The following is a 21,156-nucleotide window of genomic DNA, read 5'->3' as shown; positions in this document are numbered from 1 at the left end:
ATTCCTGATCCTTCCTACCAAAGTGAAGTAACATTTCCTCTTTTCTGTGATTTTCTTTCATTTGTTAATAAACAAATTATTTCACCCTATATACCCCTCATGGGGTTCCTGTCCTGGTAATTTTGAGCACATTCCTAGCATAGGTAGAGATTTCAGATGCTCAGAACTGATACTTCAGCAGTCTTTCATTCCACCTAGTTCGAGCGGGAGTATTTGCATTCTCCCAAATCAGGGCATATCTTTTGTCTATTCTGCATCACTCCTTAGGGGAGAATATTCTCAGAACTAAAAGAAAAGGTTTGATATATATCAGAAAATATGAATTGTTTTCATCTTGGCTGTTGCGGGTGAATTTGAAAGTAGAACTCCACAGAAATAGTTGCTGTAGTGAATGGTGAGTTTGGGGGAAAAATTTGAATGAATGGGAGTTAGGAGAAAAATTAGCAAAACAGGTAACATGAATGGATGCGTGGAATTGAGACAAGAGAATATAGAGAAAAAGATTTGGCCATCTGAAGACTTGAATCAGTGGGAATTATGAGTGTCTGCTTGGAGAAAAATCTGTTGTTTTATCCCCAAATACATTCTTTAAGCAGGTCTACTCAAAGGTGTTTATGGCAAAGGAATTAATATAAATCTAAAAGCATGATTGATTTAATTGTTTATGATGAAAGATTTAGAGAATTGGTGAAGGATATAACTATATTCTGATAGCGTCCAGAGGGGTTCTTGGCAAAAAATCTGCACAAAAGTAAAGATAAGAAGTGAGGGAAAATGAGAGGGACAGTAGAATAATTGCAGGAAGAGAAAGTATGAGTCATGTATGAAAAAAATATTAGAAGACACATTAATCTTCCAGCAAAATGAATGAAAAGTAGATATAATGTGTGGAAGCTGCTTGGAACAGAGTAAAAGAATTGTGACACAAATTGCCATAGAACTGTGTGCAAGTATGCTAATCAGAAGAATGAAAAGGATGCATGGTTGGATTGTGAATAAAAGAAGTTGTGGATGAGAAAAAAATGTATATAAGAGAACAGTTGCAAAAAATGAAGACGGGAGAACAGATTATTGCATCTATCTTTTTCAATAGCAATTATATTTGCTATAGAAGCAGTAGTCTAAGGAATATGTCTCTTTTGTTTATTTATGCACTGAGATTCAATGAGTTATTAAAGAGCATTATCAAAAGTAGGTGGACAGCAATATTTTCTAGCTGCTTCTCTGTATGAAAGTCTGAACCTATGAAGAAATCTTTGTTCATTAGACTCCCCCTCCCCTAGTTTTTAGTTTGAAACCAATATTTAAAAAAAAGCACTTGTTTAGACAATGAATTATTTCAGCTGAAGTAATCATTCAGTAAATTTTGGCTCTGGCTCTTCTAAGGACTATAGTGTAGACTTTTGAAAGTGTTTTTTTCTGGAGTTGGAAGACAGTATATTTCATGCAATGTCAAGCTGATATCCCTGGCAATTGAAATTCTTGACCTTTTTTCAAGGCCACTGGAAAAAGCCCAGCTGAAAGTCATGCTTCCTTAAGGTGTCCTGCCCGCCATGTGTCAGCTGCTTGTCTAGTGAAAAAGTCCTCTGCTGCCTAGCAAAAGTCATCTGCCACAACCTGCTTGTCTCCATTACTCTTTTCAGAGAAGCTGGGCGAAACAGTTGTTGTTGTCAATTTATACAATGGGGCTTCTTTTCAGAGAATAAAGCTGCTGACTCAGAATTCCTCCAGTTATGCATGTAGAGGCAGTAAGAAGGCTTTTGTTGCAGCATTGATCTTATTCACATTTTTATGGCTTTTACTTGGAATTTTGATTATTTTGCTATTTTCTGTGATTGTTGGATTCTCTTGATTATTTTAAAAAAAGATTTCTGTTGTTAAACAAAATGAGCTGGTTCATCTGGGAGTATGCAAATTATAAATGCCCCAAATGAGTATGACATTTTGATGTTCAAAACCATTGATCCATTTAAAGATATGTAAGGTTATCATGAATTTTTCAACAATGTATTTAAACTGAATATTGTAATACTTTTCCACTGTCTTCTGTAGTTAGAGAGTGTGTGGTTACTAATAAATAGCCCTTCAGACTGTGGTGTCTATTATAATTTCAGAATTCTCTTACGTATCTGAAGGTCTCTCAAACTGAGTTATGATATATTTTCTCTTATATGAATAGATACTTCAAGTTCTTCCACTCTGTTACTAGAACTTGAATTTGACATTAGACAAGGCATGCATTCACTTGGTTTGCTACTGACTTTCAGAAGTATGTTACCACCTACAGCTCCAGGGCATATCAAAATTAGGCCCTGCATAAGAACCATATATCTATGCAAGTGAAACAAAACTGATGTGACCAACATTATTTTTTCTTTCTGTATTCAGCAGTGTACTATTCTAAGTCCTGTATTTTTTTTAAAAAAATGCTTATTTTTAAAGTTCCCCTTGCTTTGATGGAGAAAAGCATATGTTGTACATACCTTTCTTGTGAGAAATAATACCATCTAGTCTTGTTCCAATTAATCCTATTTTCTCCCAGTCTTACTTACTCATCAGAGCTTTGCTAATTTTTGCTGTGTAGATTATAGGCAACTTCTCACTAGAAAGCAATGTTTTTGTTCTAGATGTTGGCTGAATTTTATGTAACCTCTTTATCCCTAGGTCTAATCTATGGCAACAGCACCACCAGAAGGCTATTCTTTGTCTTATCATTTATCTTCACTGTGAGTTTTAGAATGTAGGCTTTGGACATTTTTAATACAAATATTCACATCTATGTACAGAATTACTTTGACCTTCCTCCTGTACTAGGCCTGGCTTCAACCATAGGCTACGGCAGCACGATTATCCAATGTCTTTCTGGCGTGGTTGTAGCTTTAATAAAATTGGATGGCAGCGATTTTTCTCTCGAGCTACAAAGGTTCAGGATTCCTATAGGCAAGCAGACAGGAACAGATGCTTACATACATTAACAACAACAATGCACTAAAACTGTACTTTATAGTCAAAGATAGTTTACCAAAAATTGAAATGTAATAACTAGGTCTGTCAGGAAAAATGGATGAAATACAAATTGTTTAGCAGCTGCTCCAAAGGATATAATAGCTTTGAGAATTAAATATATTATTCTGCTTTGCTGTCAAGTGTAATAACTTCTTTGAAGTGATTTTTTTTCACATTAAATCCAACTCTGAAATCCTGGAATTTGCAAAGAAGGGAGTTGAGGAAAAAAGAGCCTCCACATGTAGGCTTTGCGTTGCTCCCAGATCAGTGCCATACCCCTGCAATCCCCTTACATGTTCAGGAGCTAACCAATTTATTTCCAGCTTAGCTGTGACGCATCTAGAAGCATTTCAAGTCTGATTTTCCGCTTACAAAACAGTGGTGTTCCAAACACGTTGGGGATAAGCCATTTTCCTCATGGTAGAATTTTTTTTAATACTTAAATCTTGATCAAAGACCAGCACAGAATGAAACAATTAACAACTCTTTAAAAATAAAAGAGGAAGACCAAACATAAAACACAAGCTAAAAGAATAATGCAGAATATTATTGTCAGTGTTGTTAGCACTGTAAACTACATTTCTAGGACCACAAAAACAGAATATTTTTCGTCTAAAACTAAGGCATAAAGCTAGATATCTAAGATAGAAGTGGATTAAAATATAACAGGATAAAGTGAGATAGATAGATAGATAGATAGATAGATAGATAGATAGATAGATAGATAGATACACACACACACACACACACACACACATACTTCTTTAGTATTGTTCAAAAGGTAGGCACAGTTATACCCTATTGAGGGATAGGGGTTGGTCGGCTTAGATCTTGTCTTACTAGCAGCATAACAGAATTTGGCAGCATCCAGAGAGATAGAGTCCCTTTGATCAGAAAGCAGAATTTATATCTAGAGAGTATCAGAGTGATTTTGATATTTTACCGGGTGAGGGCAAATAAAACAGATTCTAATACCTGTATAAAATCAGCAGTACCATAAAATGTGGGCAAAAGATTCTACAGCGCCTGTAGCACATGGACATAATCGAGCAGCATATGGAATTTTTTTGTATCTGCCTTCCAAAATGGCTGATGCTGAACCTCTATGGGGAAAATGCTATCTTTCACCATTCACAGTTCTGTTAAATTTGGGACATGAAGGATAATGGCATGGCACTTGTGTCCTGTTTTAACAAGTGCGCTTGGCAGGATTATTTTTTTTACAACTCACTAAACAAGTAAACACAGCATGGAAGGGGGTAAGTGCTGTATGACTGGCATTTTCTGTGCTCTCCTGGTGATGAGCTAGAGTACACTGACTGACACGTGGGAAGTCTCGGCATTTCTAAGGTAGCTCTGTGAAGGAGAACTGAGCATTGGACTGGTCTGAAGTATTCCTGAGGTCTTGGAGGGTGAAGCCTGTGGAAGTGTGGAAAGAGTCTGTCCTGGGTGGGGGTGGGGGGTGAGACAAAAATGATTACTATTGATTATTCTTCCCAAACCTGGATATTTTGCTGATCCTTCCCAACATGTCATTGTTTCATTCAATACAAAAATATATTATTTTACTGACTAGGTGAACTTACATTATACAGATGTGTTTCTTGTTATCCCTCCATGTTTCCACCACCCTCTTTTTGGAATTTTTGGAACTGGGAAAACAAATCATTTACTTTCTGTAAGAATTATGCTACAGAATTTATTTTGCCAAATAGTTAATAACAACAGTTCAGATCCATGTGTTTTGAAAGAGCACAGGAAAAATAATTGTTTCACTTGTTATTTCTTGTATCTTCCACAGCCTGTTAATCAAGGAAGTCACTATCAGAAAGAAATGAATCCTCTTTCCCATTCCAACCCACGGTAAGTTGCTGCTTACAGCTCAGGAAAAACAGATATGTTGAGAATATTGCGAGAACCAGTTGGTGTAACTTTTCTTTGGTGCGCTCTTAAATCTTATTGCCAGTTTCTCTGTCTGAGAAAGAAGTGTGTATTTCCAGCCTTGACCACACATATACTCACACATAAACCGAAACCTGAGGAATGGAAGTGATTGCTGATAAGTGGCTCAACAGTTGAACGTATTTGGACTAGTGCATTCGTTTTTAGGAACCATAAACAGCCGCAGTATCCACAGACTGGAAACAAATAAATTGGAAAGCATTTATCATTGCAAGTCCAGGAATTCAGAAGTGGCTGCACTGAACCTAGAACAGTGCTTTACTGTCTTTTTGTATTCCTAAATCTTGAAATTAGTTTCAGGAATTCAGTAATGCTCCTTTTAAAAGAGAGGCAAACATTGAAAAACACTGAATTATTCTCCAGCTTATCTGAGCTGGAACTGATTTCTTAACTAGAGATTACTTTCTCAAGAAACACAGGCTACCATGGAATGTCTAGCTCTGCAGGACACTCTCATAACTCAGGCTTTCTTCCACAGGGCAAGGGCATTGTGTCCCATTCTCTAGGTCACCTGAGAGATAGGTCTTCAAATAATCTCTTGAGAAAACAATTGCTACGATTATTAGGAAACTGTTTTAAAGAGCTGACTCAAGGAAACCTGGCTTAGGAACTAAAAGCACTTTGCACAAAGACTTTGGGATTAAGTAAATTCTTCTCCATTGTTTTTCTGGGGACTACTTCAAATTGCAGCAAAGCATCAAGGATTTTTCCAAATTTGGGTTAAGTAGTTCTACTATTTTTGAAGTTAATTTGATGAGAACTGGGGAGGATAAACTTCCCTATAAGTGCCCCGACAGCCACTGTGCATTGCTGAAGACAGCAGAATGTTCACTGGGGATTTGGCACTGGTGTATCCTTTGTTCCTTATTTATCCTAGTATACCTAAAGGTGACAAATAGAGGCTTCATGACTCCACTACGGCCTTCGTGAAATCCTGCCAGGATAGTCCCAAAAGCAATTTTTCTGTCTCTAGGGAATGCCTTCCTCTTCTTGAGAAATGGACCTGTAGTATACTGTTTCCCACCAATTCCCCTTCTAACAAGAGTTCTTTCAAAGGTCTGCAGGAATTCAGCCAACTATGTCTTCATCATAACATGGTGGTCTCAACAATCATGGTTCATTCTTCTTCATCCTAGTGTTTTCCCGCAGGTGCAGGATCCGCTTTTCGGATTAACAAATGCCATTTCACATGATCAAACGCAGCAACTGAGTCCAACTGGATGATTTTCATACCCACGTTAATTGTGTCCTGCCAGTTTTGCTTTGGTCTTCGGTGTGGGTGTTTGCCACCAATGTTAAAGTGGTAGGTAGTACAGGCAACAGTGTGGGGTGCTGCTCATAGAACATAGCCATACCACTAGGCTGACCATAGGTCACGTTTTGAACGGGACAGTACCGTTTATTTATTTATTTATTATTTATTTATATTTCAAATTTCTGTTACCGCCCATCTCCCCCATCCCATCATTTTAATATAAATGTCAATTTTGTCCCATTTTTTAAAAACATTGGAGCCATTATTGGGAAGAATGTAAAAAGTTGAAATTGAAATTGAAATTGAAAAGGAGGCTGACTTGGCTGTAGTTCTCAATCTGGCAGAAAACCTACAGCGGAACTACAGGAACAGACGATTGGTCGTGAGCAAGAGGAAGAGTCGCTGCTGCCAATCAGTGCAGTGGAAGACAGTCAGAAAAGCATGCCCAGCAGAAAAGAAGCCAATTGGCTCTCAGGCCAAAACAGCAGGAAGAAAATAAAATAAAAGGGCGTGTCAGAGAGGAACGGGTTGTTGGGGACAACCGTTCACCAGACTTCTCCGTTCCTGTCCTCCCGTCCCAGCTCACCACAGCTCTCAGCCCTCCTGCACTTCTCCAGCCTCCTGCCACCTCGTCCCTGTCCTCCCATCCCAGCTCGCCGCTGCCCTCAGGCCTCCGCTTCTCCAGCCTCCTGCTGCCTTGTTCCTGTCCTCCTGTCCTCCTGTCCCAGCCCACCGCTGCCCTCAGCCATCCGCTTCTCCAGCCTCCTGCTACCTCATTCCTGTCCTCCCGTCCAAGGTCGCCGCCACCCTCAGCCCGCTGCCGCCCTCAGCCCTCCTGCAACTTCTCCACCCAACGCCACCCCTGCACCAGCCTCTCCAGACCCAACCACTGCCGCACCTCCCCCTCCTGCACTTTCCCAGCTTACTGTCAATAACATCTTTTATCTTTTTCGTGAATACCGAATATTACATAAGTTTAAACCCATCCCATTTTGCCATCCCAATGTCCCATTTTTGTCTCAAGGAAATATGGTCAGCCTACATACCACTGTAGGTGTTTTTCCCACATTTTCTCTGTTACCAGTTCAATGCCCATCTGCTGCGGGACTGTATCATTGCTGATGTGGTCAGGAAGGGAAATGCCTAATGACCAATGAAGCATGCGCATCTCCACGGCATGTAAAGGGTGCTCAGCATTTTTGGTGGTTGGCCAGCACTGGGCACCATGCAGTGCTACTAGGCAGGCCATCATGGTTCATTTTGCTGTTATATCTTCTTGTGGAAATACCTCAGTTTTCTCCATGTCATAGTATAAGGCTTGTTGGCAACTGCTTAAAACTAAAAATTATTCTTTCTGAGCACGATTCTCACAGTATCTGTTTAGCAATGTTATTAAAAAGACAGGGATGGGTTTATGAGAATTCCAGCAACTGAACTATTTTCTATATCCCTGTGTAGATTAGGATAGACACACCTTGATTTTCTTTCTAAGAGCCTACCTGAGATTGACTCATGTCATCCTTCCATTCCAATCACAGGACTCATACCAGCAGCTTTCCATTATACAATTAAATAAAACTTGCCTTTCTGTAGTAACAATTCAGACATATTCCATCATTTTTTCATACTCTAAGCATTAGTCAGCAAAGGCTGTGAACTTTATAAAGATTCTCCTTTTCATTTCTTTTCATTTCATTTCCCCTTGAGGTCCACCATCTTGTCTCCTGTTCCATGATATCTCTTTTTATTTCCCTAAAGTCTCAAACCCTTTTTGTTCTGTGAAGTTCTTAAATCTTTCTAAGTTCCCCTAGTGCAGAATAGCTTCTAAATCTGCTTATAGTTGACACTCTTACTCACTGGCATTGCTTCTTTGTTTGATGGTCTTCCTCTTGCAGCTACTGATATAATGCCTCCTTTGTTTGATCTGATAAACTTTCATCTTCTCTCATCAGCTGAGATGTGACTACTCATTGCCCCAATCTTCTAGTTTTTTCTTCAGGCAAATGTATAAAAATGTAACATTTTCTTTGAATTCAGCACAATTTCTGGTGACTTCATGGTCACACCCATGTAATTTTCTTAGCAACAATAGGGAAGTGATAAGCTTCTTCTAGTTTTCTGGTAGGAATCGAAACATATCAGAACCATTGCAGATCACAATTGAAAACTCCTGTCTCTCCAACTTCACTTTTGCAATTTTAAGCACTAGTAAGACTTTTTATCTCTTACGGATTCATTCTTAAATTCTCAGTTTAGCTTAGTAGAAGCTCTATCTATCTATCTATCAAATTTTGCCACCTCCCATCTCCTCCCAAAGGGGGGACTCTGGGTGGTTTTTATTGATGTCGAGGAAAAGGACTCCCTCTTTAACTCAACTACCAAACTCCAGTAGCCAATTCCTGCTTCTTCCTCCCATCTCTCTCCATTTTTTCTGCCAATGCAGAAATCTAGAAGTGGCAGCACATCCACTAACTCAGTGTACGGAAGAATGACAAGAAAAGGGGAGAAGTTGCTCTTTAGCCACCAGTTATCTGATTCCATGGAGATGGTCTGAGGGATCAGAGAATTGTTGAGGGGAAGGGAAGTATAGCGGATGACTCTCCAGCCACTCTTCCCTGCAGTAAACCTGCCCATCCCACCCCCAGTGGGGACTACAGGACCTGATGCATGGCACGTGTATTTTTTGATGCATGCAGAATGGTCTCCTGGAAGACCACTGGCCACATGGAAATACACACCACCATATGCATGTACCTGATCCACACAGGGGCAGCCTTACCACAAGGGGTGACATCTAAAGAGCCACTTGTACTCCCTCACCTCTCTTGCCTTCCAGGAAGCAGGGAAGAGAAGGAAATGGGAAAGAAGTAGGTCTTTTGACAACAATTATCTTACCTTGTTTCCCACCCCAAACCTTGCATGGGAAGAGAAAGTGGAAGGAGTTCTTTTGCTCTCCCACTGCAAAGAAGCTGCAGTTCTTGACACATGTATTGCCTGTTTTACTGCACAGACACACACACACACATGTAGATAAGCTAGCTGAGGTCTACGTTTTGACAGCTGGTGTAACCATTTCTCTCTCCTTAGAGAGAGCAATTGTTAGTTGATTTTTCCACCAGCATGGAATCTTATCAATCACTTTCCTTAAGTTGTTCTGCATTATTTGTGGGTGGACAACACCAGTTGTTAGCCTCATTACTGAAGCACAGTATGGGTTAGCAATGCAGGCAGTGCAAAGTCTATCAGCATACTTTTCTGCCACATCAGATGGATTGGGGGAAAGCACATTAACACTGCTATGTGGAAAAGCCCCAAGGCACATCTATTGTCACTGCATGCATTTCTTACTCATTTGTCCAGAAGTACATTAAACAACAAAGGAATCCCATCCTTGTCCACTCCCTGCTCAGTGTTAATCCATTTATTCTCATGCATGCTTTGTTTTATTATATACCATTCTTATTGCATACAGTAGCTAACCTTCAACTTCATACTCATGAAAAATATTCCATAATTCTAGCCAATTAATTAATTGTACACTTTCTCTAAAACAACAAGTGTCCTTATATCCACTTTCCATTCATTCCGTTGAGTAATATTTTCTAATACCTTTTCATAGAGGACTCTTCCAGCAGTCATCCTACTTTCATTTCTTTCCTTCCATACTTGTTTTTCCCCAAACGCTTTTCTTCCATGCCCATTTTTTCCCAAAATCCATGACTATTTTTCCTAAAATCCATTTTCCCAAAACCCATCCCAAAAAATAATCTGTTCCTCCATTCATAACCTCTTATCACTTTTTATCCTCCAGAAGCCAAGATGGAGAAGAAATTGCCCCTCAGTAGCAAGAAGCAGTTGGCCAAATGTTTAGTTTCTATAGTAGAATTACCTTCAGTTTAATTAACAACAATTGATCCTTATTTTTCAAGAAACAATTATTAAAAACGATCCTGATGAAAATACAAACACCAAGTTCCATCACCACCACCCCACATTAAAGTCTTAATTCAGTTTCTGAGATGCACAAGCAATCTGTGAAATACCTCACTTGCTGTTTCCTCAATGAATTCAGTGGTCTTTGTGAAATGCCAGAAAGGTGTTAATGAGGTGTAAATATATAAGAAGAAATGATCAACCTACATCATGATATAAAAACTGTGGTAGATGTAGTAAGATACAATATATAACCTAAAAAAGCGTGGCCCATCTTGTTGATCTTTAAAAAAAAACACACTGAATAATTCTTGGAGAGTGGATAATGTGATGAAATTTACAAAAAACAACAATAGCAAAAAAGGGAACATGATTAATTTCTCTAGTCTATGATTTAGAAGTATTCTTTAAAATGTAAACTTACCAAACTTTCTTAAACTTCCTTTAAGAAAGAAATCAAAATCTGATTGCTTGGGAAATACTGTACCTCCTACAAAAATAAACCTCATTCAGAAAACCGGGTAAGATAGCATTTGGGAATTGTATATAATATGTATGAACTAGCAGGAGACATTAAAACAACTCAGTCATTGTGAAATATGCCTAGAGACTTATTTAGGAAAACACAGAAGCTTAAGGAAAGGACTGGGGAGATTTTTCAGTAATATTTAACATTAACATTGCATTCAAAAACCACATAATTTAAGAGCAACTGTTGACTTTTTATTTCTGATGATACCTAAAGCAAAATGAGCTGAACAGTGGCTTTCATTGAAAATAAAGACTAACAAGATTGTACCACAAATGAATTGACCAGATACACAAATATACCTTGAAGAATAATCAGATGCTGTTTAAAGTTTGGGAAAGATGCAGTGCCCCCCTTTTTGCTTCCCTAAATAGCATGTTCTGTTAGAGGAGACAAAAGAATCTAGCCCATAGAAAAATAATTATCAGAGAATATACATCTTAATCATAGTTAAAGCAGGTGTCACACTTTTGGCTGTTACTTTTGTTCTGCTTGCGCAACTTATAAAGTCAGTACAACATTAAAGGTAGAAGAGAGATGAAATATTTAATATCTTTTTTCCTTATATGAGTCTCCTGTAAGCATATCACATCATGGTTTAATTTCTTCAAATAATGAAAAACAAATATTTTGTGTGGGGCATTTGCCCCGTTCACATTCCAAGTAAGGTAAGTGCAAGCCATGATTAAGCAGACATCTGACCAAAGTCCTTAGATGTAGCACCCATATCTATACCCTGTAGAGCAGATTCTTGGGGGTCTAGTTCCAGGTGCAGGTTTCTCATCTACACCCTGATCCAAACCAGATCCATGTCTAGCAAGAAAGTCCTTGGCTTTATGGCTGGAGGTCAAGCTGAATCTTTGCTGTTGGAACATAACATTTACACCTTTCAATCTTTCCCATCAGAAAACAATTTTATTCTTTTTCAAAATCTCTGTTAAAAAAAGCATAGTCTTTTCTTTTCCTCAAAATCCTTACGGGAATCTCTTTCAAAACAATTATATCCACATTATCAGTATTTAATCTTGATTCAAAGTGAGTTTGCAAAACCTGGTCTCTTGTTTTCCTTCTAGCAAAATGAACCAAAACATCTCTTGGCTTATTATTTACAGCTGCATATCTTGAGTTGATGCGAAAAACCTTATCTAATTCATCCTTTATTCTGTCTTCCTCCCAATCCAATAATATTGCCAAAGCCTGTAAGATTTTTTCAACAATATTCTTCCCTTTCTCCTTAGGAACTCCTCTCAGTCTCAGACAAAAATCCATGTCCCTAAGTTCTAACAGAGCCATTTTATTAAGGTCTTTTTCTCTCTCTTGCTCAGTATTAACCATCTTAGTTTCTAACACCTCCACTCGATGTGTTACTTGTTTCACCTCTCCAGGATTTTTTTCCATTTGATGTTCAATCTTTTTCTCAAAGTCAGAATATTTACTTTCCATCGTTTTCTCAAAGTCTCCATATCTAATTTCCATCTTTTGCTCAAAGTCAGAATATCTATCATTTTGTTAGGCATGTCATACTGAGGGTTTGGAATAAATATAAACCAGTATTGTCTCCTAACGTACCTATGTGGTTGTCCCCCTCAAGAAGCTTTTTTGTAGAAGAGAGATGGCAGGCAAACCAAGCTGGTTGAGATAGGAAGATTTGCTGAATTTTGAAGAAAGAATACCTAAACTTAAAACAAGGGAACAACTAGAATTGGAAGGTCATATTTGTCACTGGTTTAATTATGCACAACTGTCAGAATGGTTTAATTTGGAGAAGAAAGTATATAATTTTGTTCATGAAAAAACACAGTTTGAAATTGAATTTTGTACAAACGATGAGCATCTTATTAAGAAAATGTATAAAATGTTGCAATTGAATTTAGAAGGTTATACAACTCATGATGAAGGGCAGAATAGGTTTCAAGAGAATTGTTAATATGGCAAGAGAATTGTTAATATGCATGTATACATGCTCTCTTCAGCAAAGGATCGTTACCTTGTCGTGGTGCTGGAGCTTGAGCACCTCAATGATGCCATGAGCTAAACCGTGAAAGGCCACCCAAGACGGGAAGGTCATGACAGAGAGGTCAGACTAAATGCGATCCCTGGGGAAGGTAATGGCAACCCACCCCAGTATTCTTGCCGTGAAAACTAAATGGATCAGTACAACCAGAGATATGTCGGTATACCATCAGAAGATGAGACCCCCAGGTTGGAAGATGGTCAAAATGCTACTGGGGAGGAACAGAGGATGAGCTCAACTAGCCCCAGACGTGATGACGCAGCTAGCTCAAAGCCAAAAGGACGGCTAGCGGCCGACGGTGCTGGTGGTGAACGGCGAATCCGATGTTCTAAGGATCAACACACCATTGGAACCTGGAATGTAAGATCTATGAGCCAGGGCAAATTGGATGTGGTTATTGGTGAGATGTCAAGATTAAAGATAGACATCCTGGGCGTCAGTGAACTGAAATGGACTGGAATGGGCCACTTCACATGAAATGACCATCAGATCTACTACTGTGGACAAGAGGACCACAGAAGAAATGGAGTAGCCTTCATAATTAATAGTAAAGTGGCTAAAGCAGTGCTTGGATACAACCCAAAAAACAACAGAATGATCTCAATTCGAATTCAGGGCAAGCCATCTAACATCACAGTGATCCAAATATATGCCCCAACCACAAATGCTGAAGAAGCTGAAGTAGAGCAGTTCTATGAGGATCTGCAGCACCTACTGGACAACACGCCTAAAAGAGATGTTATTTTCATCACAGGAGACTGGAATGCTAAGGTGGGCAGTCAAATGACACCTCGAATTACAGGTAAGTATGGCCTGGGAGAACAAAACAAAGCAGGACATAGGCTGATAGAATTTTGCCAAGAAAATTCACTCTGCATAACAAACACTCTCTTCCAACAACCTAAGAGACGGCTTTATACATGGACTTCACCAGATGGACAACACCGAAATCAGATTGACTACATCCTTTGCAGCCAAAGGTGGTGGACATCTGTACAGTCGGTAAAAACAAGGCCTGGAGCTGACTGTAGTTCAGATCACGAACTTCTTGCACGATTTAGGATCAGACTAAAGAGATTACGGAAGACCCACAGATCAGCTAGATATGAGCTCACTAATATTCCTAAGGAATATGCAGTGGAGGTGAGGAATCAATTTAAGGGACTGGACTTAGTAGATAGGGTCCCGGAAGAATTATGGACAGAAGTTGGCAGCATTGTTCAGGAGGCGGCAACAAAATACATCCCAAAGAAAGAGAAAACCAAGAAGGCAAAATGGCTGTCTGCTGAGACACTAGAAGTAGCCCAAGAAAGAAGGAAAGCAAAAGGCAACAGTGATAGGGGCAGATATGCCCAATTAAATGCAAAATTCCAGAGGTTAGCCAGAAGAGATAAGGAATTATTTTTAAACAAGCAATGCGCGGAAGTGGAAGAAGACAATAGAATAGGAAGGACAAGAGACCTCTTCCAGAAAATTAGAAACATTGGAGGTAAATTCCAGGCCAAAATGGGTATGATCAAAAACAAAGTTGGCAAGGACCTAACAGAAGAAGAAGAGATCAAGAAAAGGTGGCAAGAATATACAGAAGACCTGTATAGGAAGGATAACAATATCGGGGATAGCTTTGACGGTGTGGTCAGTGAGCTAGAGCCAGACATCCTGAAGAGTGAGGTTGAGTGGGCCTTAAGAAGCATTGCTAATAACAAGGCAGCAGGAGACGACGGCATCCCAGCTGAACTGTTCAAAATCTTGCAAGATGATGCTGTCAAGGTAATGCATGCTATATGCCAGCAAATTTGGAAAACACAAGAATGGCCATCAGATTGGAAAAAATCAACTTATATCCCCATACCAAAAAAGGGAAACACTAAAGAATGTTCAAACTATCGAACAGTGGCACTCATTTCACATGCCAGTAAGGTAATGCTCAAGATCCTGCAAGGTAGACTTCAGCAATTCATGGAGCGAGAATTGCCAGATGTACAAGCTGGGTTTAGAAAAGGCAGAGGAACTAGAGACCAAATTGCCAATATCCGCTGGATAATGGAAAAAGCCAGGGAGTTTCAGAAAAACATCTATTTCTGTTTTATTGACTATTCTAAAGCCTTTGACTGTGTGGACCATAACAAATTGTGGCAAGTTCTTAGCGGTATGGGGATACCAAGTCATCTTGTCTGCCTCCTGAAGAATCTGTATAACGACCAAGTAGCAACAGTAAGAACAGACCACGGAACAACGGACTGGTTTAAGATTGGGAAAGGAGTACGGCAGGGCTGTATACTCTCACCCTACCTATTCAACTTGTATGCAGAACACATCATGCGACAAGCTGGCCTTGAGGAATCCAAGGCTGGAGTTAAAATCTCTGGAAGAAACATTAACAATCTCAGATATGCAGATGATACCACTTTGATGGCTGAAAGTGAAGAGGAACTGAGGAGCCTTATGATGAAGGTGAAAGAAGAAAGTGCAAAAGCTGGCTTGCAGCTAAACCTCAAAAACAAGATTATGGCAACCAGCTTGATTGATAACTGGCAAATAGAGGGAGAAAATGTAGAAGCAGTGAAAGACTTTGTATTCCTAGGTGCAAAGATTACTGCAGATGCTGACTGCAGTCAGGAAATCAGAAGACGCTTAATCCTTGGGAGAAGAGCAATGACAAATCTTGATAAAATAGTTAAGAGCAGAGACATCACACTGACAACAAAGGTCCGCATAGTCAAAGCAATGGTGTTCCCCGTAGTAACATATGGCTGCGAGAGCCGGACCATAAGGAAGGCTGAGCGAAGGAAGATTGATGCTTTTGAACTGTGGTGTTGGAGGAAAATTCTGAGAGTGCCTTGGACTGCAAGAAGATCCAACCAGTCCATCCTCCAGGAAATAAAGCCAGACTGCTCACTTGAGGGAATGATATTAAAAGCAAAACTGAAATACTTTGGCCACATAATGAGAAGACAGGACACCCTGGAGAAGATGCTGATTCTAGGGAGAGTGGAGGGCAAAAGGAAGAGGGGCCGACCAAGGGCAAGATGGATGGATGATATTCTAGAGGTGACGGACTCGTCCCTGGGGGAGCTGGGGGTGTTGACGACCGACAGGAAGCTCTGGCGTGGGCTGGTCCATGAAGTCACGAAGAGTCGGAAGCGACTAAACGAATAAACAACAACAACATACATGCTCTATTCATAAAGTTTGAAGAAGGTAAATGGATTTCTAATGTATGTTAAACCACAATTGAAACCACATTTATTGCTTTCTGACGAACATGGCAGATATGTAGCAGTGGAAGTCGAGCTTAATGGACTTAAATCTCTTGTTGTGGTGATATATGTACCAAATGAGGATAAAAGTAAATTTTTTAAACATCTTTTGAATGAATTGTCATCTTTTTCATATCAAAGCTGGTGTCTACTAGGACATTGGAATGGTGTAACCTCCCCACAGTTGAACAGGACATCTGAAAAGGAAATTAAGCTTAAACAAGGAAGATTCTCACAGTTTTTTTTTGGTATGATAGACAATTTGGCATTAGTAGATTCCTGGCGACACAAAAATGTATTGGCAAGGAATATACTTTTTACTCAGAAAGACATCAACCTTTTTCAAGAATTGACATGATATGGATTTCAAATAATTTCGCTAATAAAATTTGTAAGGTTGATATTTTACCAAAGACTTTCTCCGATCACAATCCAATTACAATCCAGTAAATTTGAAAATAGGTCTTCTATGGCTTTTCAGTGGAGATTGAATGAAGCTATTTTACAAAGAGAAAACGTTTTGGTTGATTGCAAGAGGAGTTTAAAAGATTTTTTGACATCAATTTGGGCAAAGGAACTGACCTAAAAACTGTCTGGGACACCAGTAAGGCAATTATGAGAGGTCACTTTATCTACCATAACTGTAATATAAAAAAGAAGTGTCAACAAAGGTAGAAGAGACATGAGAAACTTTGATTTAAATTGCCCAACCATGAAGTTAAGTGAATTTGGGCCTTCCCTCTAATTTTTCAGAATTTATCTCACTTCATTGCTGTGCACAAAAATGAATTAGTCCCCATATATGTTTCCATTAATTCTAATCCTGCAATACAGAAATACATTTCCAAGTTGACATCCTCTTCTCACCCATGGTAGCTTTTCTTGACATCCTGCCATCCTACTTCCTTGGCCCAACTGCAGAATCTCTCTCCTCCCTGTGAGGTATGACAGCTTTTATGCTATTTCATGAAAAATTCTCAAGCTCTTGTCTCAATTTGCTCTTTAGCAGCGTTTCCAAACCTGATGCCTTCCAGGTGCAGTTTCATCATCTACAGACAGCACTGGAAGGACAGAAGTGGTAGTTTAACACACCTAGAGAATGCCAAGTTAAGGAACACTGCTCTACAGCTGTGTTTGATTGATTTATTAATGTATTTACTGAATTAATAACCTGCCTTTCTGCCAAAGAATGGCACTCAAGACAGCTAACAATAAGTGTCAGACTTCACACTTGGGCTGGGCAATAAAACAAATCTCCAGACATTTAACCCTTAGCTTGGCTCTCAGCTTGATTTGGCAGCAGATTCCCAGATTAGAAACTTTATTGCAGACAAGAATGATACCACCCAAACATAGGTTGACTGCCAACTGCAGAGGAAACTACGTATATATGCATAGTCTCCCTCTCATTGTCTCTCTCTCTGCTTTTCTCTCCCACCTTCCAAATATTTTTTATTTTATTTATTTATCAAATTTGTCACCACCCATCTCCTCCCACCAGAGGGACTCTGGGTAGTTTACAACAATAATCAATAAAACAATAAATATACAATAAAATTACAATATCTAAAAACACAATATCTAAAAATACAATTACAAGTAAACAATAATTATAGATAAAAATAGAATCCAAATGGCAGATGATAATGTATTGTATGTGACAAGCACTCTAGGGCACTAGCCATCCCCAAACATGATGGCTCCCCTCCCCCCCCCAAGCCAGGTGGCAGAGCCAGGTCTTCAAATTCCTCCGGAAGCCCAGGAGTGATGGGGCTAGCCTCACCTCCAGGGGCAAGATGTTCCAGAGGGCAGGAGCTACTGCAGAGAAGGCCTACCTCCTGGACCCCCCCAGATGGAATTCTCTTACCGGCAGGGTCCGCAACATGCCCTCTCTGCATGATGGATACTTGGTGGATCGCTTGGTGCATTGGTCAAATGAGATAGATTTCCATAATGGCACTCTCGAGGATCTCTCTAGAAAGTCTCAAGGTCTTAGCCTTGATAGTCTCCCATTCGCTTTCTTCCCTGAAGGATCTGGCTGATCCTTGAGATGGGTCTGTGCAGCTTGAAGTTCTTGACAAAAATAGAAAATAGGAGGCTCTCAATTGGTGAAGGGCTGGAAAGCATTCAGTAACAGACACAAGTTATAGCTGTAGGTGGCCTGTAGTGACAACTTCTGAGTAGAAACATGAAATGAGTCACTATAAGTGAACTTGAGCACAGGTAAAAGTCAGGCCAATTGTATTGCTTAGATTACAAAGCAGCAAGGATATTCCTCTAATATGAGATTTATCCTCTCCATTTTGGCATCCAACAGAGGCCAGGTAGGACTTCATATCCAATAGGACATAACGGTTTTTTTAAAATGTACCATAAATTATAGGCCTCATCAGATGATTGAGCAAATTGTGGTTGCAGAATATGTATTGAATGGAAAGACAAGCTATCTCAAGATGGATGGGAGACCATCACAGGAAATGAAATGGGCATTTATTTATTTACTTACTTAACAAAATAAAACAAAAAGAAATGTAATTAAACAGTAGCTGAAATGAAAAAAGGCAGAAAGGAAGAATGGAAAGACAAAACATTTTCTCATACATGAAATAGAACATCTGAAAAAATAGATCAATTGCTACCAGAATGGCCTCCAGGCTCTTGACATGTACTAGATCACTGATAAAATTCAAGGAAACTGCTTCCCAAGGCTCCTGTAGGGAAGAAAGGAGATGCAACAATCCAGATGGTTTGCTGGTCAGAGGACTAGCATGGCAACAAGTGGGCTGTGAAGAAACATAGGTCTTGACATCTGTTTAAATCACACAGAAGAAGATGCTTCATTTTAAATATAGTGAAATGCGCAGCTGGTTGGCAGGGCTGCAACTCCTCTTCCCTCAAGGAAGGGACAACTTATAACTGGTTAATGTGATGCAATTCTCCCTCTTCCCAAAAAAGGGGGAGAGAGAAAACAAAGAATCTCCCTCTAGATCATCTGTCTGAGCACAAATTCTTTTTCCAAGACAGATGGATTCTGCTAGACCATAGCAGTAAATCAATGGTCTCTGGACACTTAATCCTGAATTCAGCTCTCATCTGAATTTGGTAGCAGATTCCTAGATTGCCTTGGCAAGATTAGAAATGTTATTGTAGTCAGGAATGAAGACAAAACACAGTGGTCAATTGCCTGTTGCAGAGCAAAGGAGTCGGAGACATATGTTTCCAGTTTCCAGAATTTAAACTCTAGACTTCTTTCCCCTATCCTTCCAGATTAACAGATACCTGGCAGGTCTCTTGATGGCCTTGAGAGGCGGCTAAGTTTTGCATAGCATCTCTCTCAAGCCTGGAAACTAATAGTTCCCACCTCATGAGCCTCAGCTCTTGCAATAAAAATGAAATAGTAAACATATTAATAAAAAAGTCAATTAAAAACTTAATTAAAACACCATTAAAAGCACATTGATAAAACAGATAGTACCCAATTATATTCCAAATCACCAGAAACAAGATCTGACATTCTAAAATCCTGTCAAAATAATAAAGTATGTTTGCTTCCAGAAGGATAATAACATGAACTTAAAAATTTACAATACTAAAAAAAGGCAAGATTTAGTGGAAGCCTTATGGACAATAAAATGAGCCATTGGTGCTCCAGATTATAAACTACAGTACACCATGTCTCTTTATGGATTCAGAAAGACAAGTGGGATGAAATGGAGACAGTTACTAAGGAAGTTCTCTAAGTTTAAGCAAGATGGATACATGCTAGATTTCTAATCTTGTAGAAGAGAGACAATTACACAGTATAATGCTCCTTCTGTCTTCTAGGCTTCTCTCCTAGGAAGAATGTGGATGTGATCCTGCCTGAACCAATTTCCTTTTCTCTGATCCTTTCTCTTATCTCAACTTTTCCCATTTTGGAGAGTTTCAGAAGGGAGATTAAATAGGAGCAAAATGTTTGGGATAAAACTTTCTGGAATAGCAGTACATTTCCTTGTATGAGCAAAAGTCAGTGGTTTTCATTTCTGTGTCTCTAAGACTGACAGTGTCGAATGTGGGGCAGTTTTAAAGAAAGCATCCCGACCACCAGCTGTAGTTTGCTAAAAGAAGCCATGTTAATGCCACATACATTATACAGAAGAGCCCAAAGTGAAAAAATTGAAAAGGCAAATTATTTTCCTTCTTCTTCCATGCTCTAATTGTCCTCAATATTCTCAGAGAAGTTGTAAACTTACTTAATCAAAATCACTGTGGCATAGGGCTCTATACTTGCTGCTACCCTGCTGTCTTGTTAACTCTAAGAAAGATTTCCCAAGTTAAGCACATTTGTCCTTGAAATAAAGTTACCTCAATTTCTATTCACCTTCTTTAACTTACTGCCTTTTCTTCTTGCCACATTTGAGCTATGCCATAAAAGTGGAATTTGATGACAGCAGTGGCTACTTCAAAGTCCTTCGAGTTGATTCACAAATATAATATAACTAATGCTGATTGTTGCCAGCCATTGCCCCACTTTTATTAAAGTTGCAGCAAAGGGGGCAGTTGGAGAGAACCCTGAAATATGTTTCCTCAAACAATGTGAATTAGGAAAGTGTATTTATAAATGTGGTTCTGTGTACTTCTCACCAGATGTCCCACAACTGAAGAGCATCATTCCAAGTACGTCCCAAGATATCCAATTAAAATGTATGCAGCCAGAGATGAAAAGATAGGTCGGTCCGTCTGTCTGTCTTTCTCTTCCTTTCTTTCTTTCTTTCTTTCTTTCTTTCTTTCTTTCTTTCTTTCTTCTAGGTAAACAGACTCTAAGAATTAATCTCATTATTTCAGAGCATTTTATTTATTTACTTACTTATTTGTCAAATTTACATGAAGTGACTCTGGGCAGTGTACAATAAAACCAGCAATTAAAACATTCTATAAACCCAATTAAAAACAATGAATATAAATAAAGCAAGATCACTAAAGAGAAGATAATACATATAATGCAGCCAGCTCGCAGGCTCACTATCACCAGGGGATCTCCAAGCTTGCTGGAAAAAATGTTTTAAGGGTTTTCTGGAAATTAAGAGTTGGAGCTTACTACCCCCTTTTCTACCACGGCAGAAAATGCTTGTCACCTAGGTCCCGTCCAATGGAACTCCCTCACAGACAGCACCCACAGCATGCCCTTTCTGCCAGACATGATGGGATGGGTAGATGT

General features: G+C 39.3%; 1 protein-coding gene across 1 annotated transcript in view; it reads left to right on the top strand.

Annotated features, from left to right (window-relative positions):
- CFAP20DC (CFAP20 domain containing) overlaps positions 1 to 21,156 on the top strand; it is a 213,288-nt gene that overhangs the window by 153,930 nt on the left and 38,202 nt on the right. Inside the window, exon 14 of the mRNA XM_063291508.1 lies at positions 4,808 to 4,869. Within this exon, the coding sequence (XP_063147578.1) occupies positions 4,808 to 4,869 (62 nt within the window). The remainder of the gene's footprint in view (positions 1 to 4,807; positions 4,870 to 21,156) is intronic.

The sequence above is a fragment of the Candoia aspera genome, chromosome 2, assembly GCF_035149785.1.
Source record: "Candoia aspera isolate rCanAsp1 chromosome 2, rCanAsp1.hap2, whole genome shotgun sequence".
NCBI classification, from domain to species: Eukaryota; Metazoa; Chordata; class Lepidosauria; order Squamata; family Boidae; genus Candoia; species Candoia aspera.
Note: the sequence above shows the minus strand (reverse complement) of the source record. Positions and strands in the feature narration are given on the sequence as shown.